General features: G+C 46.3%; 1 protein-coding gene across 1 annotated transcript; it reads left to right on the plus strand.

The window, feature by feature from the left end:
- Positions 1 to 2,440: 2,440 nt before the first annotated feature.
- On the plus strand, positions 2,441 to 26,472 carry FXN (frataxin). Its single transcript, XM_052644884.1, has 5 exons — positions 2,441 to 2,621; positions 6,827 to 6,924; positions 11,717 to 11,837; positions 18,400 to 18,497; positions 24,052 to 26,472. Exons 1-5 carry the CDS (start codon positions 2,454 to 2,456, stop codon positions 24,218 to 24,220), a joined length of 654 nt encoding a protein of 217 aa, XP_052500844.1. The 5' UTR covers positions 2,441 to 2,453; the 3' UTR covers positions 24,221 to 26,472.
- Positions 26,473 to 27,898: the final 1,426 nt, after the last annotated feature.

Here is a 27,898-nt window from a genome sequence, read left to right on the forward strand (position 1 = left end):
GTGGTAAAGTGGTTGAGAATCTACCTTGTGAAGTAGGGGACATGGGTTCAATCCCTGATCAGGGAACTAAGATCTCACATGCTACCGGGCAACCAAGTCCTTGGGCCACAAGTACTGAGCCTGTGCAGTCTGGAGCCTGGGCACCACAACTTAGAAAGTTGGTGTGCCACAAGGAAAAGCTCCCACATGACATAACAAAGATCCAATGTACTGCAACTAAGACCTGATACAGCCAAATAAATAAGAAAATGTAAACCTTAAAAAAAATTGATTGTACCATGGATAATATTTGCATAGTAATAATTTATTCAACAAATATTTATTGAGGACCTTTTCTATGCCAGGCTCTTATCTGGCTCTGGGGACATATCAGGGAACAAAGGCAAGCTGCTTCCTGTCATGTAACTCATGTTCTAGTTGGGTAGACTCATGTATTTAAAAAAGAATAAGGTTAGTTTCGTCTTGCACCCTTCTTCAACAGACCAAATAAATACACCTCCTGCATTGTCTGGAAGAATGCTTACTACATGTTTACTGTGGTTATTCCAAGGGGTGATTTCTTGCTCTCTTTTGAGTATATGTTTTCAAATCTGCTAACATTGTATAAAGTATATATGATTTGTGCAAAACATTAAATCACTGCTTTGTAAAGAGAAATCACACTGCTTTCTGTGTAAAGCAGAAAGCACTAGATGGGGTGGGAGCTTAAGTCATGTTTATGACTTAAACATGAAAATCATCTCTTACCTGGTGTGCCCAATTCTCTTTTACCACCTCCCAGGACCTGGAGAAGGACAGATTTCTGGGAGACCTTAATATTTTCTGTTCTGCTAGGCTGAGTCTGTTTCCTGGACTCAAAAGATAGAGCAGGGATACCAGCTTTGCTGGGAGTTGGAGCAGGTGCCCTTCTATGCCAGAATGTGCTAAGGACACTGGTTGATAAGGCTGCAGCTCTCTAGGTATATAACTGCATTGAGTGTGTGAGGAAGGGCCTCACTGTCAGTGCAGCAGGTTCAGGGCAAAGGTCAACAACCAACACAATTCCCTTTGCCTCAGATGGATTCTTCCAGTGTGGCTTCATGACTGCGTCTCAGATTTAGCATCCCTGCCATTTTGGACTGTATGATTCTGCGTTGTGGGTGACCTTCCTGTTCATAATAGGATGTCTAACAGCATTCCCCGGCATATATGTAGCAGGTCCTCTATAAATGGCTGCTTAGAATTAACTGAATGCAGGAGAACGTCTCTCATCCAGAAAAATGCCCTGTCAGATAGCCAGTCAGATCCCATCTCCTCTACCCTATTTTTCCAGGTCCTGTGCAAACACCACTTCCTCCATGAAGACTTCCTTGATTGCCCCCAACTCTAGTTATAAATACTCTCCCATGCAACTCTGCCACTCTTTAACATTTGTCATTGTCCTAAGTATTTATATATGTGTCTTATCTCCACTATTCACAAAGTACCAAGGTGGCCACTAGCTTACCCATAAAAATGATATTCTCTAGCATGCATATTTGACATTTTCTGAAGCATATACAAAATATGAAAGAACTTTCACAATTTGTATTACTTTGAAATATACTACCAAAGTAAAATTTTATTTTAAAATGTATTAACAGTATTTCTTGGAGACTTAACAGGATCCAGGGCCTATCCGAGAAAAAACTTTACAGATTAACTCATTTTATCCTTACAACAACCCTGTGAAGTAGAAACTTTTCTACCCCATTTTACAGAGAAGGCACAGAGAGGTTAATTAACTTGCCGACTGGTCACACTGGGCTTCCTGGCTGGCTCAACGGTAAAGAATTCGCTTGCAATGCAGGAGACCAGCTTCAATCCCTGGGTGGGAAAGATCCCCTAGAGAAGGGAATGGCAACCCCTCCAGTATTCTTGCCTGGAGAATCCCATGGACAAAGGAACCTGGAGGGCTACAGTCCAGCAGGTCGCAAAGAGTCGGACACGAATGAAGCGACTTAGCACTCACTGGTCACACAGGTATGAAGTGGGCAGAGGTCAGATTTAAACCAGGGAGGCAGTCTCCTGTCTGTACTCTCCTAGCTGCTTTAATCTATACTGGCTTTCAAGCAACTTCAAGACCTGCATCCCACTCAGTTCACAGCAGAACTGCAGCTCCCAAAGCTTTTCTGTATAGAATTATCCAGCAACGGGCCACTAAGCTGAAGTCTCCGACGTCAGGGACCTAGGTTATGCATTCACTACGTTGCCCAAGGGTTAAGCCTCGTGCTTTTCATTAAACAAGCTTTCTATTTCTGTTAAAAGCAAGAGATAGAGCAATGCAGGGAAGTTCTTCCTAAAGTCTAACTTCTAGTCATTTCCCAAGCCAACAGAAAAGGGGAATCTGCGGCTGTGGCTGCAATCCGTGACCACCAGGTGGCGCCCGGCATTCCCTGATCAGGAGGGCGGAGCCGCCGCAGATCGCAAAGAGCATGTGGACGCTCGCGCGCCGCTCGGTTGCCAGTTTCCTGCCCCGCTCCGCGCTCCCGGGCTTTGCCCCTACCAGTGCCGGGCCCCCGCGGCCGGCGAAGGACCTCTCGCTCTCCGGCCTCCAAGGCCTGCGCATCGGAACCGCCGCGGCTCCGGCGCGCAGCCAGTCCGTAAGTATCCGCACCGGCAGCTGCGCAGGCCGCACGCCTGGAGGGAGGCCGCGCACGCCGAGGACGCGCCGGGCAAGCGCACCCGCCCCAGCTCCGGCGGGGCCGCGCTTGGGCGGGGAAAGTGCGGCGGCGCGCGGCCGAGCAGTGCCCAGTCTCCCTTTCTCCCGGTGACTTCCGCTTTCTGGTGAAAAAGGGCGGTTGTATCCTGCGGTGCAATTGCGGGAAAAGCTGGAAAGGTGGGCGGGGACTGGCTCCTAGGGACCAGTGATAGTTCTAAGCTTGTCACTTCTCTTTTCGAGAACTTAAATTTAAGTAATAATATATGCTAGGTACTATAATATACATATAAGAATTCTGCGTATATTATTAGCATGCTATGAATGTAGAACTACTTCAGTAAAAGTGTATATATCAGTATAATGATATAAATGTGTACTATCAGAGCGATGCTTTCAAGTATGGGCTTTTATGAACGAAATGCTGTCATCTAGCGAGGTGAAGATGTCAGAGTTGCGGAGCACTGCAGCTAGAGCAGCAGGGCTTTGTGGATCGGGCCTGGGTTCCAAATTCTGGCTCCTGGACTCAGCAGAGGTACCTCGAGGAATCGCGGAACCCCTCTGAGGCCTGGCTTTTCTGGGAAGAGATTACCACTGGCATGAGGTTTAAGTAACATATATAAAGTCTTCAGCATTTAATTTCACTTCTCTCCCCCGGGTTACAAAGAAATGCCTGACCCAGTTACTCCACGACTTGGAAGCCCGAAGGACTGTGGGATTAAGGAGGTTACACGGGAGGATACAGGTGATGTTTAATCAGGGTCTGCAGATAGCAGGAGGCGGTGAGCGGCCTTCAGGAGAGAACTGAATGGGCAAAGGCGGGAAGGCAGGCAGGCAGAGATCAGCTCTGAGTGGCTGGTCCACTGGATGGACTGTGGGTGCTGAAGGAGGCAGGTGAAATCCAATTCAAATTGTTCATGGAGCTCTGGAAGCTGACTTTAGGCTTACCCCTTCTACTGAGGTGTGCTATTGACTGTGTTGGAAACATCCCTGGGATTGGTTGCCTAGGCTCAAAGTTGGAATCACCGACTTCTCTTCTCGGGAAAACCCGGCAGTCAGGACCACGCTGGTCGCAGGAGCCCCTTGCACATGCTCACCACCCTGTCCCTTCTGCGCTGCTCTCGCCTGGCATGGAGCTGCTCACAGTGGTGCTGCAGTGGGCGTTTCTGTGTGTGAACAGTCTTGTCTTGGGTGAAGTCCTCAGGCTGGCCTTGCTGAGTGAGGAACCAGCTGATACTCAACTCATTTGATGCCAAGAATAGTTGTGCCCGTTTGTCCTCCGAGCAGCGGATGAGAACTGACTCACTCTTCAAGCTTGTGGTTTGACATAGCCCAGGGTGACAAAGGGACCCTGGGCTGGCCTCCCTGCTGGCCACCAGGCCAAGCCTCACCAGAGTGGCCTAGGTTGAGTCATGTCCAGGGTCTGAGCTGGAGCCTGTGGAACTATCTAGTATGTCCTCCAGCATCTCCCCTTAGCCGGCCTTGTGCCGAGCTCACGAAGTCACTGAGCCCTGGACACTCGAGTGGGCAGACCTACCAGAGACAAATGGTCCAAGGGCTCTAGCAGGAGGGGTAGCCTAAGAGGGAGCACTTATAACAGAGCCCTCCCCACCCTGAAGTCCATCTGCAGCCCACAGTCAGAGTGGGGTGGCTTCTTCCTTGGGCAAAGGCCAGATGTCCCCCCCTGAGGTCCTGTCTCTCCACACTGTCCTGACACGCTTCAAAACAAACTGATTGATCACCATCAGGCCCCAAGTTTGGGGTACTGCAGTCCTCTTGTTGAAGCCTCATAACCAGTCTGCAAGGTGGTACCATGACCGCTGCCTTCAGAGGAGGAAGTAGAGGTCTGAAAGGTTAAGCAGTTATCCAGGGAATGTCGGGCTTCCCTGATCGCTCAATCGGTAAAGAATCTGCAATGCAGGAGGCCCGGGTTCGATCCCTGGGTCGATCCCTAAGATCCCACATGCTGTGGAGCAACTGAGCCTGCTTGCCACAACTAGAGAGGCCACGTGCTACAATGAAAGACTTGTATGACATAACACGAAGGTTCCTCATGCTGCAACTAAGACCTGACATCGCCAAATTTCCATTCATTCATTTTTTAAAAAAAAAGAAACTTGAACAGAACAGCTGAATAAAGTCTATTCTGGCTGTGAATGAGTACCTTGCTTGAGACTAGCTCTCCCATCAGAACCATCGAAGATACACAATTAAAGGACAAAAGAGAAACATGCTGTGTGACGGTAGCAGAGAGACTAAGACAGCTAGGATTTGAGAGGCCAAGATCCGCAAGAGAAGGGAAATCGACTGACCTGAGCCCGGAGTTCTCAAACCCCTCCCCTCTGTGTCTGGAGCCCTGTATGGTTCCCAGGATGCGATTCTTGCCTTTGGGGCCAGACAGCGTGGGTTCAGATCCCAGCTCCCCTACTTTGTATCTGTGTGTTTGTGTGACTTCAGGCAAGTGACCCTACTGTGCCTCAAATTCCTCGTCTGTAAAATACAAATACAGTCGACCTTCCTTATTCCTGGATCCTATACTTGTGCTCCCACCTCCTCACTGTAGTGTATCTGCAGCCCCGAAGTCAATACTCAGGGCCCTTTCAGGGTCATGCTAGGATGTGCCCAGAATGCCTGAGTCACCCACACTCGCATGACCCTGGCTGAGGTCACAGCAGGCCCTGCCCTCTTGTTTCAGCTCCCACACTGGAAATGAGGATCTTTTTCACAGTCTGTCTGTGGCGTATTCTTCATGGTTTAGTTTTGTGGCAGTTTTGTGCTTTTTTTTTTTTTTTCTGGTTAATTTCACTGTTTAAAGTGGCCCCAAGCATAGTGCTGTCTGGTGTTGCTCTGTGCAGGAAGGCTGTGAGGGACCTTAGGGAGCAAACAGGTGGGCTGGATAAGCTTTGTTCAAAATGTGAGTTTTAGTGCTGTTGGCTGTGAGGCCAGGGTCAGTGAATCAACAACATATATGGTAAAGGCGTCTTTAAACAGAAACACGTGTAAAACCAAGCTGTGCCGTGATCATTTGGTGAAAATGAGACCAGAGGCTCACAGGAACCTCTGCACGATTCCCTCAGGAGCGACTCGCTCATCCACCAACTTTACAGGGCATCTCTGTCATGAATGACGACTGCCACAACACAACACTCCCCTCCTAGGCAGGCAGCGAGGAGTGAATCACCCAGCTGATGGGAACACTCCAGCGTGCTGTGGGATACTGTGCTTTTCACAGCCACTCTCTCACTTCTCCGTCAGAGCCAGTGTTTTTAAATGGCCATCTGTGTCCTACACCCCCATCTCCTCCTCCTCCCTCACGTCTCAGCCTTAGTCTTTCTCAGCTTGCCCAGGGCCCCGACGGCCCAAGAGAGTGACCACAGCCTCTGTCCCCTCCTCTTAGCGGCAGCCACGGTGCCCTCTGGAGAAGGCGAACCTTGCCGCCAACCTCTGCAGGCCCCTCGGCGTCTTCCCCAGAAGAAGCCCTGCAGCCCGCCTCTCCGTCACTCCCCTGCCGCCTCTCCATTCTGCTGGGCCACTTCTCTCTCCTTTCGGGCCTCCATCCTCTGACAGCTCTCCGGCTGGTCATAGGTCAGACCCCACTGCTCCGAGGTAGCAGTTAGGTATTGAAAGAAATCAGTGTGTCACAGAGTCCCCTGCAGATCGTGTTATTAAGATCTGTCAGGCAGCAGTCTGCAGGTGCATCCTGGCCATCCAGCTATTTGTGCTTGCTCGTTTTAGTCACATTCTAAGACTTTGCTGACACTCCTCACCCTGCCTGTGTGCACCACTCCATCCCAGCCAGCAGCACTTCCGGTGATGGTAGGTATGTCCTGAGTCTGTGCCACATGACACCCGACAGGTAGCTAGTGAGACCGAGGAACTGACTTTGCAGTTTTGATCTTACTTCAGTAAATTTACATTTGAACAGGTGCATGTAGTGAGTGGCTACTGCATTGGGGAGCACAGCCTTGAGAGAGCCTGGGCTAGTGCAGTGTATTGCACTAAAAGAAGGCAAAAAAATTGCCAAGGAAGAAATAGTCTGGAAAACTTTAACCTCGTTACTCCTGAGTGTACGCGTAATAATATTTAAACTGGGCATTAATGGACTGTAATGTAGTGGAAAATGGTAATATTCTTCACTTTGGCTTTTAGAGTTTGAGCCTCCGCTGCCTCAACCAGACCCTGGACGTCAAAAAGCAAAGTGTCTGCTGGATAAATTTGAGGACAGCAGGAACTTTGGGTGATGCTGGGTAAGACAGAGCATCTTCCATGTCAGAGATCACTTCCTCTTTCCACCACCAACCCTCCATGTATAACGTATGCACACATACATATACTTGTCTTTTTATTTCCTTTTCACTTTTTTTTTAACAACAACAAAAAAACCTCAAAACCCATCCCACAGAAAACTTGTCTTCTCCCTAAGCAGCAACGCTCATAAGCATCTTCCCACATCACTAACTATCCACTATACTCTTTTTAGTGAAATAGTACTCAGTTTTATGGATGTGCCATAATTCATTTAACACATTCCCTATTGCTGGACATTGAGTCTGTTTCCAGAGTTTTGTTGTTATTCTCTTCGATATCTTAGTCTTTAGGGCCGGCCAAGTTTCTGTAGCAAGTAGACCCAAAATTGAAATGGCTCCAACCTGGCCCCCTCCTCTGTTGGAGCAGGGTGGCCGTACCTCTGTGAAATGGTTCAGGGAGCCGGACTCCTTCCACCTTCCTGTCTCCTGTCTGCACCATCTGCCCTCTGCAGGTCAAGCCTGGGTCATCCCGTCCACGGTACACTCCACAGAAATGGATGATAGCATGGCAGGCCTAGCAGTGGTGTCTGTCCCTCACTCACATTTTAGTGGGAAGGACTTGGTCCCAGGGCCCCAGCTAAGAGGAGGGGAGGCCAGTAAGGTAGCCTAGTGGGTATCCTGGAGGGAGGAGGTGATGGGTTCTGGGAGAAAGCTGCTGGGCACTGGTGCAGCCCAGCCCTCTATGAATCTGCATGACATCACTCCCCCCTCCACCCCCGCAACCTTCTACACACATCCTGGGGCCGCAACCACAGGCCCACAGTCCTCATCCGCCTTGAAGGCTGAGATGCCCAGATGACATGCAGTCCTATCTCCAGGTCTAGGAATTGCTTCTCTGACCTACACACAAACACACACGGAGAGGGGCAAGATAACCAGTACATCAATAGCTCGTGTTCAAGTAAAAGATGACATTTTATTTGAAGGGGGCAGCAATGGAGCCCCCTGGGCTGCCCTAGGACAACCTCTACCCTGGTTGTGGGGGACATCCCTCTAAGAAACCCCAGTTCTGCCCCCAGAAGGCTCCTCACTGGCTGTCCCTCCCCGTGGCCTCAGGGGACACAGGCAGTGGAACATGGCCCTCCTTGGGGATGAGCAGTCTTCACAGCCCTCTCTCCCTGCTGATAGTGACAGTTTCTGCAGGCTGTCATAAGGCTCCAGTCGGCCAGACTGATTTTTTCTTTGATAACAGGATTTTCTCAGAAACCTAGTAGGCATCTGATCTCTTAAGACCTACTCAGTCTCACGTACCAGCCACCTGGATGGGAGCTTCCTGCATGTGCTAAGTCACTTCAGTCATGTCCAGCTCTGCGACCCTATGGACTGTAGCCCACCAGGCTCCTCTGTCCATGGATTCTCCAAGTGAGAATACTGGAGTGGGTTGCCTTGCCCTCTTCCAGGGGATTGTCCTGACCCAGGGATTGAACCTGCGTCTTTTACGTCTCCTGCATGGGCAGGGGGGTCCTTTTCCACTAGTGCCACCTGGGATGGGAGCCTCCGACTGACTTATTTTTTACATCCTCACTCCCACAGTCACCTGTCTCAACCTAAGAGCATTTTCCTTGAGGTCATAACACTAAAGACTATTCTTAACCTGCTTTTTGCAACAGAATTAGATCCCCTTTTTTGGCTTAATGAGAGGCTTTAGCTTCTCCCCTTGGCTCATCCATCTCGGTACTGCTTTCAGCTCCCCAGTGTAGACCGGCTGGTCTTCTCCTGGCTCACCATTTCTGTGTTCATCAGCTAACGGCAGCAGGGAGCCAGCCACACGCAGGAGCATTCTAACTGTCCCCAGAGCTGCAGCTCGGCAGGCCAGTATGGGCCTCCAGGTTATCACAGGCAGCAGGTGACAGAGGACCTACAGGCTCCGGGCTCCCATGTCTGTGTTGCTGGCCCCTCCCCGCAGCCTGTGAACAAGTGCTGCGTCTGCATGGGTTAGGTTTTCGCCTCGGGGGCACCATTTCCAGCCCCTCCTTGCACAGACTCTCTGCTACTGTCCCCCCAACCCTCCACACAGCCCTCTGAGGTTGGGTGGGACCCTGGCAGAATGCCCCATGCCCAGCTCCCTTCTTCAGGGTCTACTTCTGGCCTCTGGGAAGCGTACCTTGACCTGCCACGTGTAGGACAGCCCGCTTTTGCCATGGCCTACCTGCCACTGCCAGGTAGCACCTGCTAAGCTCTTGACTTTGGACTTTATCCAAGCTCCTCCGGGCACCTATCAGTCTGTTCTGCTTCTCTTTAGATCTCCTTCGATCAGCGTTAACTGAGGCGAGGGAGAGGGAAATGCCCACCCTCAAGGCCCACCACTCACTATCAGCCCCGTAGCCTTCCCCACATTGTGCCCTTGAGGCGAGTGAAACAGACACATATAGGAATGACATGTTGAGTTAGGGGATTTCACCTATATGCACAGGCTTCCCTGGTGGCTCAGACAGTAAAGGATCTGACTGCAATGCGGAAGACCCGGGTCCAATTCCTGGGTTGGGAAGATCCCCTCGAGAAGGGAATGACAACCCACTCCAGTATTCTTGCCTGGAGAATCCCATGGACAGAGGAGCTTGATGGGCTACAGTCCATGGAATGTCTTACTTTGGGCTTCCTAGAAACTCTCCAATGATGGAGTTTTCCAAGACACCTCTTGTAACCTATAGATACGTTCTATACAGGGAGGTTTCTGGCAGTTTTCATTGTCATAATTTACATACCATAAAGTTCACCATTTAAAAATGTACCACTGGGAACTTCCCTTGTAATCCAGTAGTTAAGATTCTGTGTGCCCAGTGCAGAGAGCTCAGGTTCGATCCCTGGTTAAGGAACTAGAATCCCACTGTGCCACAACTAAGCCCGCATGAGGCAACGAAGATCCCCTTCATGATGCAACTAAGACCTGGTGCAGCCAGAAACAAAACAAAAACCCAGCCAACCCATTTATGTAAAAAGTAAAATGTACCGCTCAGTGGTTTTTAGTATCCGCAAAATTATGCAATTTTCACTATCTAATTCCAGAACATTGTCATCACTCCAGAAAGAGACCCCATAGCCATTAGTAATCACTCCCCATTCCTCCTTGCCCCAGACCCCCGACAACCACTTTCTGTCTCTATAGATTTATAGCATTTTTTAAATAAAAATAATATATATGTAGAATATCTGCAAGTATTCAGCTTGATAAATTTTTAAAAACTGAACATAGCATGTAACTCAAGAACTAGCTCAAGAAATAGAATGTTACCAACCCCTTGAGAGCAGGCCTTCTGCTCACTTCTAATTATTAACCCCTCTTTGTCCCACAGTAGCTACCATTCTGATTTCAAATAGCATGGATTAGTTTCGCCTGCCTTTTAAATTTATATAAATGGTATTAAGATAAGTATGTCTGTGTGTGGCTTCTTTCAGTCACCATTTATTGTGGGATTCATCCATATTGTTATTTTTGTAGACAATTCTGTTTTGTACTGTAGTATTTCATGGTATGAAGGTATCACAGTTTATTTATCTACTGTATTATGTCTGGATACTTGGGCAGCCTCTAATTTGGGCTATTGGATAGTTCTGCTGTGAACATTCTAGCGTGGTGTGTGTCTCTTGATGAACCTGGGTATGCATTTCTGTTGAGTATATACCCAAGAGTTTCATTGATGGTCATAGCACCTGAATGTATTCAACTCTTGAAGAAGTATCAACAGTTTTCCAAAATGCTTGTCTAATTTATTTGCCCATCGGCAGTATCTGAAAGCTCTGGTTACTGCATTTCCTGACTGACTCTTCATATTATCTCTTTCGTTTTAACCTTTCTGGTGGTATCTCATTGTGTTTTTTTAATTTTCATTTTCCTGAAGATTAGCTAGGTTGAGCACCTTTGCATATGTTCATTGACCATCTGGGTATCTTTTTTTTTTTTTTTTAATGAAACCTGTTCAAATACTTTGCGTATTTTCCTGTTGGGTTTTCTTATTGATTTGTAAGAGTTCTTTACATCTTTACATGTCCTGGAAATAAGTCCTTTTTCAGGTATATGGAATGCAAGTATTTTCTCCCACTTTGTGATTTGCCCAACAAATGTTAATAACAAAAGCAATGAAAACAACCTCAATGGCCAGTTGAAAGGCACAAGCCGAATGAATAACATAAGATAAAATACTGTGAAAATCCATATGTGCTAATATGGAACATGTCTAAGACATATGAAATGAAAACTGCAAGCTGCTTCATTTGTACATTAAAAAAATATAAAAATTCTAGAAGGATACAGAAGAGCCTGCTCACACACAGACTGCCTGTCTGGGAAGAAAGGCTTACTTTTTTCATGCTATTTAAATTTTTACTCTGTGTATGTTGGGCTTCCCTGGTGGCTCAGTTGGTAAAGAATTGGTCTGCAGTGCAGGAGACTCGGGTTCAATCCCTGGGTCAGAGAGATCCCCTGGAGAAGAGAATGGCAACCCACTGCAGTACTCTTGCCTGGAGAATTCCATGTACAGTGGAGCCTGGTGGGCTACAGTCTAGGGGGGGACTAGAAGGATACAGAAGAGATTGCTCATCATAGTTTAGCCTGTTTGGGAAGAAAGGCTTACTTCTCTAAACTCTTTCATGCTCTTTAAAGTTTTACTCTGTATATGTTAGATATTTTCCATCTATTTAAAAAAATTAAGTAAAAAACAACTAGCAATTGATGCTAATAAAATGCAGCAGTTTGGTGATCGCATGACTGGCGTTGTTTCTGTTCCCCCTGCAGCACTTTGGACGATACCACCTACGAAAGACTGGCCGAGGAGACACTGGACTCCTTAGCAGAGTTTTTTGAAGATCTTGCAGACAAACCGTACACGTCTGAAGACTATGATGTCTCCTTTGGGGTACCTCTTTTCTTCTCTTCATTCTTCTATATCCTCCCTAAGAATTTTAGCTCACTGAGATAGAGAATTCCTTTCTGGTAGCGTGCAGTTGTGGATGGGGCCACAAGACTGGAGTTCTGGTTTCAGCTGCACCAGTCTTGTGACCTCAGGCATCACTCAGCCTCTCTGAGCCCTCATTTTTCCTAAAAATACAGACTTTGAACCTTCACTCAATACCCATGATGGTAAATCAGGGAGGAACCCAGCCATGTGTTTGTGTAGCAAGACAGCCCTCATCATGCAGGCATGGAGAACACTGAACTAGACTGCTAGTTCTTAAGCCAGGTGAGAGACTGCCCAAGATGTATTCAGACTAGACATGTGCCTCACTCCCTGGAAATTCAGGGTGCAGTCCTAGGAAGCCTGTTTTTGAAAAGCTCACCTGAGATTCTAAAGAGCACCCTTGGGTCCGCACCTCTAGGAATATTTGATTGGTCTAGGGTGTGGCCCAAGCCAGGCATTGAGGTTTGTGAAGTTTTTAGAGTAACTCCCCAGATGCTTCATCCAGGGCTGGATGAAACTTAAAACCTCAGATCCTAGAAGCCCAGGTAGTGCTGGTGTGTATCAGCTGGCCACCAGGTGGCAGACTCGAGTTAGGGTCAGCCTTTGAATTTATGGAGAATTATTGCCTAGGCTGTAGGGAGCAGCTCTTTTTGGCGAGTGGGAGAAGTTAATCCTCTTGACAGCAATTAATTAATACCAGGAAATGTCATGAAGTGTGCATTTGGGATTAAATCATGGGGTTATTTAGGACAACCAGCTGTCAGACTAAAGTGATAGAAATGGTATTGGATATTGCTGTTGGGGTGCTGGATAGAAAAAGGACTCCATCAGATGGAGCAGGTGTCAAGCCTGGTTGTAAGGACAGTAAGGGACTTGGCAGTAATGGGGCAGGGCAGGAAAGGATTAAATGCCTTCCAGATGGATTCTTTGGAAGCTGTCAGCACCAGAAAATGCAGCAGTGCCCAGGCTGGGCTGTGGACGTGCTTATGCAAGCAGCCTCAGAAGAGAGATACCAGGGAATCCTTACAGACTGGTCCCTCCGACCTGACCATCTGTGGGATGATTAGAGCTAGGGGAAGCTACAGGTCTCATCTCCCCCAGTCTCCTTCCTGGGTGCGGTAACTATAGGGAAACCAAGTCTCAGGCTAAGCTCTGCCACACTTGCAGACACCACAGAAGCAGTCACCCTACCTGTTCCTGTAGGATTAGTGAAGCACGTCCCTGCTTGACTCAAATACTTTACCCGACAGTTTCCTTAGAAGCGAAGGTGCCAGTATTGTAGCAGCTGGATTCTGCTTCCCTCACGAAGCAGGCAACAAAAGCTTGTGCTCAGTGTGGGGTCAGGACCTTCCCTATCTTCACAGGGTCTCTCTGAAGAGTGACTCAGCTGCTGCTCTTGCCCATTTGTGCAAGGGAAGAGGCACCTGAGTTTTTCCAGCCAATCCATACACTGTGTCTTGAGTGTCATTCTCCTCACTAGAGCAGCGTATCTAGTAAATCATTTGCTAATTAGGAGAATCTCTAGTGTAGATGCAGAAGGCTAATGGCATTTAGTAGCTCCCTCTGTTGCTGGGCTACCTCAGTGTGAATTTCTGATCAGAGTCCTCCAGGTGCTCACTAACTTATGTATTTCACATGTAAGATAAGTTAGTTGACATTACATTATAGACGGTAGAACACCTGTAACACCATTAGTTGGTTGGAGCACAGCCTTTCCCTGCCCTGAGTCAGCTGTCACCTCCTCTGCAGGCCTCATAGACGCTCCAGGCAGACACCACCCGCCCTCCTTGCCCATCACTCTTGAGTTTGACACTGACACCCTCTGCTGTAACTGTCTCTTTACACACCAGCTCCCATGGCTACAGTGAGCTCCTTGGCAGCTGGGACACTGTCCACTCCTGGTCTTCCAATGCCTAGAACATTGCCAGGTACATAGCAGGGACTTAAGAAATGTCGATTCACTGTATAAATGAAATGAGACTCACCTCCTTTTCCAGAACATACTGTCAGTGATGGCACTCAGCATGTAGAACTGTTTTATCAACTATTGGCCAAATAGGCAAATGAAAGCAATACTCTAGATAAGCCTGTTCCCTTCTGTTCGCTTCTGTGGACTGGGAGACATGGGCAGCGTTGTGGCTCTTGTGTTGTCCGGGTAAGGCAGGTCATGTGGTTGTCAGTGTCTGGGTCCAGGCCTCATCCCTTACTGGTTATGGTTATCAGAGGGAACTGCCTGCAGGAGCCAAAGCCCCACCCATGGCTAGGTAACCATGGAGTCGCTGCACATGACCCAGGAAACTGCGACAAGCACCATGCTATTTAGAGTTACCTCCAAGCTGCCTTGTTTTCTTTCCAGGTGGAGCCCTAGCTTCTTAGTCACTTTAAATAGAATTTACCGGTTGCCATGCCCTTCATTCACTGAGTTTTCTGCATATGATTGCCATAGACAGAGGCTTCTTTCTTAACCATTTGGGGATCAGGACAACCTGTGAGACTCTGACTGCTCTGGATCCTCCCTGAGCAAAACTTCTATGTATCCCTAGAAGTTTCTGCTTCCAGGGCTGTGCTGCTTGCAGAGCCCTGAAGACCACCTCTGGGTCCTAGGTCATGCACCCCTGCTCGGAGGTAGCACTTTATTGGATATGGTGACAGAGGGCCTGGCCTAGCATCCTGCATTTGTACTTTTTTCCTAGAATGCTTAAGTGAATTATCTAACCATGAGGGCAGGTCCTTTAGCTGTAAAGTGGGTGACAGTAACCTCCTCTTCTCCAGGTATATTTTAGGATTAAGTGAAACAATGTAGGTAAAAGCGCTGTATATTCATTATTCTTATTCCTTAAGGGGAAGTCAGTGTCTGTTTTAGGAGTGGGGGAAGTCACATGCATATAGGTGCGTGTTAGTCGTTCAGTCGTGTCCGACTCTTTGCGATCCCATGGACTGTAGCCTGCCAGGCTCCTCTGTCCATGGGATTCTCCAGGCAAGCCTACTGGAGGAGGTTGCCATTCCCTTCTCCCAGATATCAAACCCAGGTCTCCCACATTGCAGTCAGATTCTTTACTGCTTCCCTGAGCCACCAGGGAAGCCTATTCAGATAGGTGAAATCCCCTAACTCAACATGTCATTCCCATACATGTCTGTTTCTACAAATGAGCTGGTAACAACGGAAATGACTATTTTTGCTTCCACTGATGCTGCCAGTCGGAATCAAGCCTCACCTCCTGTGACTGGGGGCTGCTTCCACTGGTCAGTGTCTGGATGTCAGGAGCTAAGTACTGCCTCTTTCTCCCACTGCCCCATATTGATATCTGCCCACTCTCCCCGAGTAGACACTCAGATTGCTCCTTAAGGAATAACATTAATGAACAAAAAGCTCTCTTTTATCTGGGTTACTTGCAGATGGTTCCAAAAGCATTAAGAATTCCTGGGGAACCAGTAATGCAGCTAGTTTCCTTTAGAAATGGAAGAGGTTATAACAAATCTGGTCAGCGTATTAAAAAGCAAAGACATCACTTTGCCAACAAAGGTCCATCCAGTCAAAGCTATGGTTTTTCCAGTAGTCACATATGGATGTGTAAGTTGGACCATAAAGAAGGTTAAGTGCCAAAGAATTGATGCTTTCCAACTGTGGTGTCGGAGAGGACTCTTAAGAGTCCCTTGGACTGCAAGGAGATTGAACCAGTCAATCCTAAAGGAAATCAACCCTGAATATTCATTGAAAGAACTGATGCTGAAGCTGAAGCTCCAATACTTTGGCCAACTGATGGCAAAGAGCCAACTCTTTGGAAAAGACCCTGATGATGGGAAAGATGGAGGGCACGAAGAGAAAGAGGTGACAGAGGATGAGATTGTTGGATGGCATCATCAACTGCATGGACATGAGTTTGAGCAAGCTCTGGGAGATAGTGAATGACAAGGAAGCCTGGCGTGCTGTAGTTCATGGGGTCGCAGAGAGTCAGACACGACTTAGCAACTGAACCACCTCAGTAGAAAACTCTAATTGCGCACAATGAACAGGAGGGGGCATAGTTGAGCGTTGCCTTGTGTGACCTTGCCCTTCATGTTCCAAGGGTTATCACATTGCCTGGTTATCATCCACATGGTTCACTCATCAGGTTTTTTAAAATCCATGTTTTTCACACAAATATTTAAAATGCTAGGATGAAAAGACAAATCTGCTCTCAGGGGGCTTGAAGTAGTGGAGGAAAGGAGCAGGTGAGCAGCAAGGTGGCAGCTCAGATACAGTGAGGAAAACACACACAGGCCACAGTCCCAGCTGAGGGGTGTGAGAGTAACCTTCCCAGAATGGCCTCAGTTCTCCCATCAGCCCCCGCTCCGAGAACTGTCTCTGAAGGGGGCGGAGCAGCTGTTGCCCTAAGGAAGCTGGGAGACCATGCACTCCTAGACCTGGCCCCCTGCCTTTCCTGCTGCATCAAGTACTGCCTGGGTGTAGCGTCACAACAGGACATTTAAAGGCCGCAAATAGGTCAAATTCGAAGACATTATGGCTTGATTCCTTGAGTCTATTATATGGAAAAATAAGCCATAAACTGTATATATGGAGGGGGAAATGAGTGACTGTGATGGGTGCAGACCTCTTTGAGGTGATGGAAATAGCCTGGAATTAGATAGTGAGGATGTTTGCACACTTTATGAAAACACTGTGACATGCTGCTGCTGCTAAGTCACCTCAGTTGTGTCCGACTCTGTGCAACCCCATAGATGGCAGCCCACCAGGCACCCCCGTTCCTGGGATTCTCCAAGCAAGAACACTGGAGTGGGTTGCCATTTCCTTCTCCAGTGCATGCAAGTGAAAAGTGAAAGTGAAGTCGCTCAGTCATGTCCGACTCTTAAAAACTACCAAATTATACAGTTGTAAGAAACTGTGAAATATAAGTGAAAGATAGTCCTAACAAAATAACGCAGATAGGTTTCAGGGGAAAAAAAGAAAATTTAAAGCAAACTTCCGTGATCATAGCCCTGCATTTTAAAACTGGCAGCTGAACACTACCCTGGTGGTCCACGGCTTGACACTCTGCATTCCCAGTGCAGGAGCTTGGTTTGATCCCTGGTCAGGGAACTAGATCCTGCATGTCATAACTAAGACCTAGTACAGCTAAATTAAAAACAAACAAAAGAACTGGCAGCAGATGCCTGAGCTGATATCACTGATTAACAGGACTGAGAGAGCACTTGTGTTGTGGGAAGAACAGCATATTCTGGGCTGGAACAGACCTGGATTTGAGATCAGCGTTCCCAGTTGCTAAGTTTTCTTTGTTACCCTGTCCCTTTGTTGTCCTCATCTGTAAAACTGGGATAATGATTTCCACCTCCCGATGGTTATGATCATGATCGTAGAGGAAACAGTTTTACACAGAGTGCACAGCAGTGCCTGGCACAGAGCAGGTACTGAAAAATATAGATTCTATTTCTGTGGATGTCTTCATTTTGTTTACAGCATTTATATTTCCAATGTCTCTATAATTTTGCTACATTTCTTTTTCACTGGAAAAAAATCATTAAAAATATAACCCACTAGTGTCCTCCCCATCCCCTGCCTATCAGTTATATTATTATTGGCACTCTCTCCACCTTTTCAATAGCGCTTTGTGTTTGCAAACCAAACACAAAACGGTCTAAGAACCACTGGGGACCCGCTGGTGGACAGGGACTCTGAAAGGCTGCCTGTCAGAGGGCCGTGCAGGGGTTGGGGAGCAGCGAGGAATATCCTGTGCAGTCTAGAGAGATCTCAGGCCTAAGGAGTAAGAGGCTCCTTTGTTGAAAGAGGGTTTTCAAATTTAAATGAGCATTTATTGGGCAAAGATAAGACCAACCAGCCTTTTGAAGAATTCAAGGCTCCTGGACAGGAATATAAAGCTGGAGAGGGGCATCTGAAAAACTTGTGAGCTGCTCTGGTGGGGGGTGAGGGGGGTGGGGTGCAGTGGATAAGAGCCCTGGTATGCAGAGGGTCTGCTTTCTGCCAGCGGAGCTGAGGCTGCTGCTGGGTGGCGGCTGGATGGCTTCCTTCTCTCTCGCCTTTTCTTCCTTTCTTCGGTCATGAACTTGGTCTGCCCAGTGTTTGTGCTGACTGGGACTGCAGCAGAGTTGGTGCCTGCGTCTTTTAACGTCTCTAATATGTTCTGGCCCGTCGTTGAGAAACCAAGGCAGCAGTCAGGATGCTGATCCTTTCCTTTGTCGGCTGCAGTAGAGCCACTGAACACTCCTGTCTTCTTACCTCAAGAAGGGAATAAGGATATTCTTTGCCTTGTCCACCTCAAAGGGAATGACGGAAAACACTCTGACATATGTGTCGTTGTGATTACTCATCATCTGATTCCAAGAGCAGTGCTCTTTCTGCGTGATCTAATTCCAAAAACTAAATTAAAGACAGTTCCTTTTTGGTGTCTGTTGTGCTCTGGTGTAAACGCAGTGTTGAGATATAAAAGAAGAGGCGGCAGCTATGACACAGTGATAACCCTGTCTTGTTTTACTTCCTCATGCTTTTCTCCACCTGATGCGCCAGAGTGGTGTTCTAACAGTTAAACTGGGTGGAGATCTAGGTACCTACGTGATCAACAAGCAGACTCCAAACAAGCAAATCTGGTTATCTTCACCATCCAGGTATGTCCGGAAGTCAGAGTCTCTCACAGGTTAGCTTGTTTGAAACATGACCTGGTAGACTGCTGAAGAAGTGTCACCCTCGTGTATTAGCACCTATGTAAGGCAACCTTTCCTGAGGTTTTACAGCATGTCTCAGGCTCAGTAGGAAGGTTTATTCTGATGATTATGTGGCTGCTATAAGCAGATATCAGGATATTAACAAGATTGGAAGTGAAAAACTTTCGGAACCCACCTTGCCATTTCCTCTCTACGAAAAAGCCACCTTGGCTATTACAGCACGTGAACAAGCTGCACTTTGTCTTCAAAGCGCGTTAAAGTTTGACCTCTGGTCGGTTTTGAGCACCTCAGTTAAAAGTTAGTTGAATTCCACTTGCAGAACTGGGCTGTGTGCTCTGTGGAGGCTGGAGAGTGTTTTAAACTGTACTTCCAGGGCATCCCATCCCTTCTACCTTTTTCATTGATGTGCTTTCAGTCTAGCAGAATAAAAGACTGTTTTGGAGACCTTCTGTGCTGCGTTTCACGGCCTGAGAATGTGCACGGAGAGCGGGTCCCTCGTCCCTCGAGCTGCTGTTGAAGTGGTTGTAAGAAAGTAAAAGGAGAGACGCCCATAAAGAGCTCTCAGAACAACCTTCCCGGTCCTTCACTAGCACTGCCAAAGAGAACACTCAGGCTGTGAGTTGGGAAAGGCCCAGATACAACTAGCTTGGAATTCTTTGAAAGCCTCACAGTGCTTGCATTTTTTTAAAGAAAAGCATTTAACTCTTTCCCTGCCTCAGTATTGACATCACTTTTAGGTAGTTAATATTAACTGTTTATGGTGCTGTAATGTGTGATTCTTTGTTCAAACTAAATCAAGCCTTAGGCTTCCTTCATCCCAGCCTCATCTAGGAAGAATGTTATCACTCAAGAAAAACCAATTCCAAGGAAGCGCTCATTTCTAGCCAGGTGCTTATTCACAGACTGTCTTGCTTTTAGATCCAACTCACTTGAAGTTGAGGGAGACCTTACCCTGTGTGGGCCAATTAGCCTGTTCTCTTTGGTCTCAAACAGCCACCTCGACCCTTCCTGTGGCCATGCATCAGGGCTGCAGTCTTATCCTTCGTCTCCAGAGGAATCAGGGCGAGAAACTGGGTGCACCAGCTCACATCCAGCCATCGGCTTTGGGGATCAGTGGCTCTGAAAAGAGCAGGCGGAGCACCAGAACCAAGTGTGCTGCCTCCACTAAACGAATTCCCTCGTGTTGCATCTTGAGGCTGAAAAGTCCTTATCGCATTTGGACACGCCTGCCAGCAACAGGATCCTACCTCAGGCATGTTTAGAAAAATATTCTTCTGGATGATTACAAATTTTGAGAAATCCTAAGTTTTTTTGTTTTTTTTTTTTTTTTAAATTCACAGTGGGAACCTGGAAAGAAAATATGCCACGCGGCCTTTTACTCTCATGAAAATACTGTGTTCCTCATAAAAAAAAAAGTTATTTTCTACTCAGTTTTTCACATTGGCCCAAAATAACCTTTCCTAGGGCTGCTTTTCTGATATTATAGGGCTTTTTATTTTATTTTATGGCATGTGGGATCTCAGAGAAGGCGATGACACCCCACGCCAGTACTCTTGCCTGGAAAATCCCACGGACGGAGGAGCCTGGTAGGCTGCAGTCCATGGGGTTACGAAGAGTCTGACACAACTAAGCAACTTCGCTTCCACTTTTCACTTTCATGCATTGGAGAAGGAGATGGCAACCCACTCCAGTGTTCTTGCCTGGAGAATCCCAGGGACGGGGGAGCCTGGTGGGCTGCCATCCATGGGGTCGCACAGAGTCAGAGACGACTGAAGTGACTTGGCAGCAGCAGCAGCAGCATGTGATATCTTAGTTCCCCAACCAGGGATCAAACCCATGTCCCCTGCATTAGAAGCACAGAGTCTTAACCCCTGAACTGCCAGGGAAGTCCGGGGGCTTTTTAATTGACAGCGTTTCAGGTCAGAAGAAACACTGGCTATGCCTCAGTACCTTGCTTGAGGACGTTAAAGGATGGAATAAAGGAGAGGTCTGGGTGGACAGCTGGGTGTCCATGGCTGAGCACAGAGCCCTGGGCAGGGTGGAGGTGCCTGGACGTTCTCATGCTTGCCTGGTATCCTGGCAGCAAATCAGAGTCCAGAGCCAAGAAACCTGGCTTCGGTCCAGGTTATTATGCCTGTGTTTGGCTGTTTGTACATGGTAAAAGCCCAGTGCTTTTGGTTTGTCCCTTATATCCCATTAAGAAAGTGCCTTTGGTTGATAATACAGAAATCCTTGATGTTTTCATAACCCTCAAAAGATGCTTCCCTTCTGAACTTTCCTCCTCCCTGGCAAAGCTGTCCCAATGCTGCACTTTGGAGAAGCTCCCGTGAGCGCAGTTGGACTTGGCAGCCCCTTGCTTCCTGTGGGCTCCCAGTGTCCTCTGCTCCTTCCTCCATCAAGGCGTCACCCTGCAGTGCCATCAGTTGCTGGCACGTCCCCTCCTTCATTAGACCCTGAGGAAGTAGAATTAATGGGCACAGGTTGTATTGGTCTGGAATAATAAGATACTGTGAAACCTAGTCACACTGGGCCACACGGACACAGTGTTCCCAGCATGAAGTACATGGGCTGTTCTTGTTCACTAGATGAGCTTGAGATGGATGAACTAGCCCATCAGACTCTCACCTTCATGGATTTCAAATTGAATTAAGCAAATTGTTTTTAAAAAGATCAGTAGAGGCGGTTACCAGAAGCTGGGAAGAGGAGTGAATAGACAGTAACCGCTTAATGGATGTTCAATTTCCTTTGGGTGATGAAAATGTTTTGAAACTAGATAGAGACAGTGGATGCCCAATGTTATGAAATGTACTGAAATGATGATAATACCATAGGTAAGGGGCAGATCACGCCAGTAGTGCATGAATGGCTGTCATCCAAAAGACACTGTCCTGATATTTCACATGGACACATGACTCTACACATGGACATCACCAGATGGTCGACACCAAAATCAGATTGATTATATTCTCTGCAGCCAAAGATGGAGAAGCTCTATACAGTCAGCAAAAACAAGACCGGGAGCTGACTCCTTAATGCCAAATTCAGACTGAAATTGAAGAAAATGGAGAAAACCACTAGACCATTCAGGTATGACCTAAACCAAATCCCTTATGACTATACAATGGAAGTGAGAAATAGATTTAAGGGACTAGATCTGATAGAATGCCTGATGAACTGTGGATGGAGGTGACAATGTATAGGAGACAGGAATCAAGACCATCCCCAAGAAAAAGAAATGCAAAAAAGAAAAATGGATGTCTGAAGAGGCCTTACAAATGCTGTGAAAAGACAGGAAGTGAAAAGCAAAGGAGAAGAGGAAAGACAATTCCATTTGAATGCAGAGTTCCAAAGAATAGCAAGGAAAGATAAGAAACCCTTCCTCAGCGATCAATGCAAAGAAATCCAGGAAAACAATAGAATGGGAAAGACTAGAGATCTCTTCAAGAAAATTAGAGATACCAAGGGAACATTTCATGCAAACATGGGCTCAATAAAGGACAGAAATGGTATGGATCTAACAGAAGCAGAAGATATTAAGAAGAGGTGACAAGAATACAAAGAAGAACTGTACAAAAAAAATCTTAATGACCCAGATAATCATGATGGTGTGATCACTCACCTAGAGCCAGACATCCTGGAATGTGAAGTCAAGTGGGCCTTAGAAAGCATCACTACGAACAAAGCTAATGGAGGTGATAGAATTCCAGTTGAGCTATTTCAAATCCTGAAAGATGATGCTGTGAAAGTGCTCCACACAGTATGTCAGCAAATATGGAAAACTCAGCAGTGCCCACAGGACTGGAAAGGGTCAGTTTTCATTCCAATCCCAAAGAAAGGTAATGCCAAAGAATGCTCAAACTATCGCACAATTGCACTCATTTCACACGCTAGTAATGCTCAAAATTCTCCAAGCCAGGCTTCAGCAATACGTGAACCGTGAATTTCCAGATGTTCCAGCTGGTTTTAGAAAAGGCAGAGGAACCAGAGATCAAATGGCCAACATCCGCTGGATCATGGAAAAAGCAAGAGAGTTCCAGAAAAACATCTATTTCTGCTTTATTGACTATGCCAAGGCCTTTGACTGTGTGGATCACAATAAACTGTGGAAAATTCTGAAAGAGATGGGAATATCAGACCACCTGATCTGCCTCTTGAGAAATCTGTATGCAGGTCAGGAAGCAACAGTTAGAACTGGACATGGAATAGACTGGTTCCAAATAGGAAAAGGAGTACGTCAAGGCTGTATATTGTCACCCTGCTTATTTAACTTATATGCAGAGTACATCATGAGAAACGCTGGGCTGGAGGAAGCACAAGCTGGAATCAAGATTGCCGAGAGAAATATCAATAACCTCAGATATGCAGATGACACCACCCTTATGGCAGAAAGTGAAGAAGAACTAAAGAGCCTCTTGATGAAAGTGAAAGAGGAGAGTGAAAAAGTTGGTTTAAAGCTCAACATTCAGAAAATGAAGATCATGGCATCCGGTCCCATCACTTCATGGCAGGTAGATGTGGAAACAGTGCTGACTTTATTTTTCTGGGCTCCAAAATCACTGCAGATGGTGACTGCAGCCATGAAATTAAAAGACGCTTTCTCCTTGAAGGAAAGTTATGACTAACCTAGACAGCATATTAAAAAGTAGAGACATTACTTTGCCAACAAAGGTCCATCTAGTCAAGGCTATGGTTTTTCCAGTGGTCATGTATAGATGTGAGAGTTGGGAGTATAAAGAAAGCTGAGCACTGAAAAATTGATGCTTTTGAAGTGTGGTGTTGGAGAAGACTCTTGAGAGTCCCTTGGACTGCAAGGAGATCCAACCAGTCCATCCTAAAGGAGATCAGTCCTGGGTGTTCATTGAAAGGACTGATGTTGAAGCTGAAATTCCAATACTTTGGCCACCTAATGCGAAGAGCTGACTCATTGGAAAAGACCCTGATGCTGAAAAGATTGAGGGCAGGAGGAGAAGGGGAAGACAGAGGATGAGATGGTTGGATGGCATCATCAACTAGATGGACATGGGTTTGGGTGGACTCCGGAGTTGGTGATGGATAGGGAGGCCTGGCGTGCTGCAGTTCATTGGGTCACAAAGAGTCGGACACAACTGAGCTGTGATATTTCAGGTTATCGAACTGTCTGTGATATTTCAGGTTATCATATGTGACTTAGGAAAAGCAAAAGATCAGAATATGATAAATGGAGACTCATCAATAGGGTTGAAATGTTTTCAGGTCTTGAGCATTGTTCTATGAATTGTTCTTGAGGATAATGATGTAATTCTGCTTTTTTTAAAATTAGAGTTGATTTCACAATGTTGTGTTCATTTCATGTGTACAGCAAAATGACTCAGTTATATTAAATCAAGCCTCAGACTAGAAGTCAAATACATGCCTTGTTTATTGCCTTTTAGATCTTCACTACAGTCAATTTCTTGGTGACAGTTTCTTTGGAAGCGCAGTTGCCGTGAACTTACTCTGACTGTGTTTCGTCTTGCAGTGGCCCCAAGCGTTACGACTGGACTGGGAGAAACTGGGTATATTCTCACGATGGCATGTCCCTCCACGAGTTGCTGGCCACGGAGCTGACTCAAGCCTTAAAGACCAAGATGGACTTATCTGCTCTGGCCTACTCTGGAAAAGACACGTCCTGCCCAGCCCAATGCTAAAGACATGAAAAGCTCTAAAGCCAAGACCCCAGCCTTGTTCTGCAGCTAAATGGCTAGCTTTTTCCATTCCTGCCTTTGAGGACAGTTGCATTATATGTAACAGCTCTGTGAAAAGACTGTGTCGCCTTCCACCCTGCCTCCTGAGTTCAGATTTTTAATTTCTGATTTCCTCCCTCACGTGATAGCCTTTATGTTTCATAATGTCTGTATGCCCATACCTTTATATATAACCTCACAACTAAGAAAAACAAGAAGGATAAGTTCTAGGAGGAGAAATTAATGGGCTTGACCATTCATTCTTTGAAGGACTTACTACAAAAACTGCATGAAGAGTATTTGGCCAATCTCATCATGCTATCTCAAAATGAGACTTATTAAAGGGAAGCCTAAAATGTTCCTCCTCCTCTTGAAAGTGTAAACACTTCTAAGCCCTTTAGTACTGAAGCATCAGTGGCAACTCGGGAACTGTCAAATGAAGACTATTTTCTCTTTGTGTTTTGTGACCCAAGGTGTAATAGGGCAATGCAGAAGTGTCTTCCATATGTGCATATATATGTACATACACATTTATGTATGTGTATACATATTTTTTTAAGGATCGGTATAGAATAAGCTACTGAAACACAGGTCTGAGTATGCAAAAAGTCTCCCAAAGATCAGGGGGCGGGGAGCCATCTCCCTAATCTCGTGGATATAGTATAATAAACGAGGTCATGAAGCTAAGGAGGTGCTTGACAAACTGTGAAAGCCCACGTAAATGAAAAGATGTTGGTGTAGCCGAATAAAAGTTAACTCTCAACTTTTAGGTTGTGAATAATTTTTTAATTCCACACCCCTTTCCTGTTTCCCCATTTCTATTCCCCTCCTACCTTAAAAGAACCTAATTATAAGAATGTGATCACTAAGCAAATGAAACTAACTCCTGAGCTTTGCTCTCCTGAATGTACACCATGCTTTGTCTAACCTGTTGATTCTTTTCTTAGATCAAAAGAAGTCAGACTAGCTCTCTACACCCAAAAGTTCCCCCAAAGCAATCCTGCAGGCAGATCACTCAGGCAAGGTAACTGACGAGAGCCAGGCAGTCTGCACTCAGTGGCAATGCAGAGTCCAGCCTCCTGCCTCGGTGATTCACTGAGCTGCTTCCCCCTCCATTTTTCCCATTAAAACTGTCCTGGCTGAGCAGAATCTTGGGAGTTGATCTCCGGACACAGATCCACTATCTCCCCAGACTGCCAGCTCTTCTAATTAAAGCACCTTTCTTTTCTTTAAAAACAAACAAACAAAAATATCTTGGTGTTAATGAAAGGAACCCTGGTGCTACACCTCGTTTAGGTGCTGAGACTTGGCTCAGCCCCAAAAGCAGTTGCCTGTCTCTGGGCAAGTTTCTCAACCTCGCTGGACCTCTGTGTCCCCGCCTTAACAGAGAGGACGAAACTGGATAGAACAGAGTTGACTCCCAAGTCAGACATGCAGTAGTCCCATCAGGCAACTTTCCAGGCTAGCTTTAATTCCCTCTAGCAGAGGAGAAGACAGTGGACACTTTTTATAAGCTCCAGAGTGAGTATATGGTTCTGGGTTTAAGTCCACTTGAATTTCAGTTGAATTCATGTTCATATAATCATCTTTTATTGTGCCATTACTGGCTAAGCCTGTGCTGAAGGCAGAATGTTTAGGTGTTATCTCTAACCCCCAATCACAGGCCTCATAAATGAGATTAGTGCTCTTTTACGAGAGACCCCAGGGAGCTGCCTTGTCCCTTGCAACATGCACAGACACAGGGAGAAGACAACTGTCTGTGAACCAGGAAGCAGGTCTTCACCTGCCACCCAGTCTGCTCTTGATCATGGACTTCCTGGCCCCCAGAACTATGAAATAAATCTTCATAAGCCATCCAGTCTCTGGTATTGTTGCCACAGCCTTGGTGGACTAAGACAGCCTGCTACACCATCTGAACTGTTACAGCCTTGCATTTCACACATGCAGAAACCAGGGCTTGGGAACATTAAAACCCACTCAAAGTTAGGCTCCTTTTCTGCTACTCCCTTACTAAAGAAAGATTTATTAGTGACTAGTCTATGCAAAGATGTAGCAGACTTTGTGCACTGGGAAAAGGAAAAACATTCTTTGCGGGGGGAAAAAAACCCCTCATAACAATAGAACAATACAGACAAATGCTAAATGAGTATTTAAAATACAATCTTTCTTTAAAAATGAGTTATTTTTTAGTCCAGTGAAAATTTTTAAGTGGGGTAAGTCAGTGCCAGTGAAAAAATAAATAAAATCGTGTGTTTGAGTGCATCTTTGTGTACACTTGTATCTGTCTCTTGCTTCTAATGAAAGTTTCCTTGTCCTTCATTTACCTGGAACTATACGTTGTGCCCTCTCCTACCTGGGAAACAACATAAAATTTAAAGATGTATTTAATTGGGCTGAGGTAACAGGAAAATAGAAATTAGGAACTGTGCTCTTAATGCTTTTCCTTGCACATCCTTTCAGGCCTATTTACTTTCACTTTATGTATAATTCTAACTGGTTTAATTATTTAGATCCTAAGACTCTGGCAGATTGCCATTTAAGGCTGTGAAAAGACTGCAAGCACAAGAACGGAATGGGGACAGGAATAAAAATCACTCTGACCAGCAGACTGGAAAAGCACCAGGACATGGGGCCAGTGCCCCTCATACCTCAGACCCTGGGAGCACCATCTCATCTATTGCATCACCCATACTAAAGACGAATTCTGGACTTCCCTGGTGGCCTAGTGGTTAACAATCTTCCTGCCAGTGCAGGGGACACAAGATCTCTGGCTCTGGAAGATTCCACATGCCTCAGGGCAACTAAACCCACAAGGCAGAATTCCTAAAGCCCAAGCTCCCTCGGGCAAGTGCTCCACAAGAGTCGTCATTCAGTCGCTCAGTTGTGTCTGACTCTTTGCGATCCCACGGACTGCAGCACGCCAGGCATCCCTGTCCTTCACCATCTCCCAGAGTTTGCTCAAACTCATGTCCACTGAGTAGGTGATGCCATCCAACCATCTCATCCTCTGTCGTCCCCTTCTCCTCCTGCCTTCAGTCTTTCCCAGCATCAGGGTCTTTTCTAATGAGTCAGCTCTTCACATCAAGAGAGGCTACCACGATGAGAAGCCCATGCACCGTAGCTAGAGGAGCCCCTGATCTTTGCTTCTAGAGAAAGACCACGTGCAGCAAACAAGACCCAGCACAACCAAAAATAAATAGATAATAAAAATGTTTTAAAAAATTAAGGATGGATTCTCAGGAACACATTGTAAATGTTCAGTGTAAGTTCAAGGGGGAGAAAGAAAATGCATTACATAATTTTAGAAAGCTTTCTCTTATGTCTCTCTTCCTGAGTGAATAGACCCTTTGCCACCGGAAAATAAAACTATCCAGAATGATTTAGTTACCTCTTTCTGAAGATACAGAGACACACTGGGGTATGTAAAAGAATTTTTTTTTTTTAATCAAAGTTTAAAAAATTTTATCCAAAGTCTGCCACTTATTTGTTTGTTAACACAAGCCTCAGTTTTCTGGTCTGTAAAATGGGGACTCTAACCTGTGACACCTGGGCCACATGTAAAGCAAACACATGACAAACACATGGCACAATGAAATCGTATAGATGAATGTGAGGCTTTCCCGGGACTTCCCTGGTGGTCCA

Source organism: Budorcas taxicolor, chromosome 8 (genome assembly GCF_023091745.1).
Source record: "Budorcas taxicolor isolate Tak-1 chromosome 8, Takin1.1, whole genome shotgun sequence".
Taxonomy (NCBI): Eukaryota; Metazoa; Chordata; class Mammalia; order Artiodactyla; family Bovidae; genus Budorcas; species Budorcas taxicolor.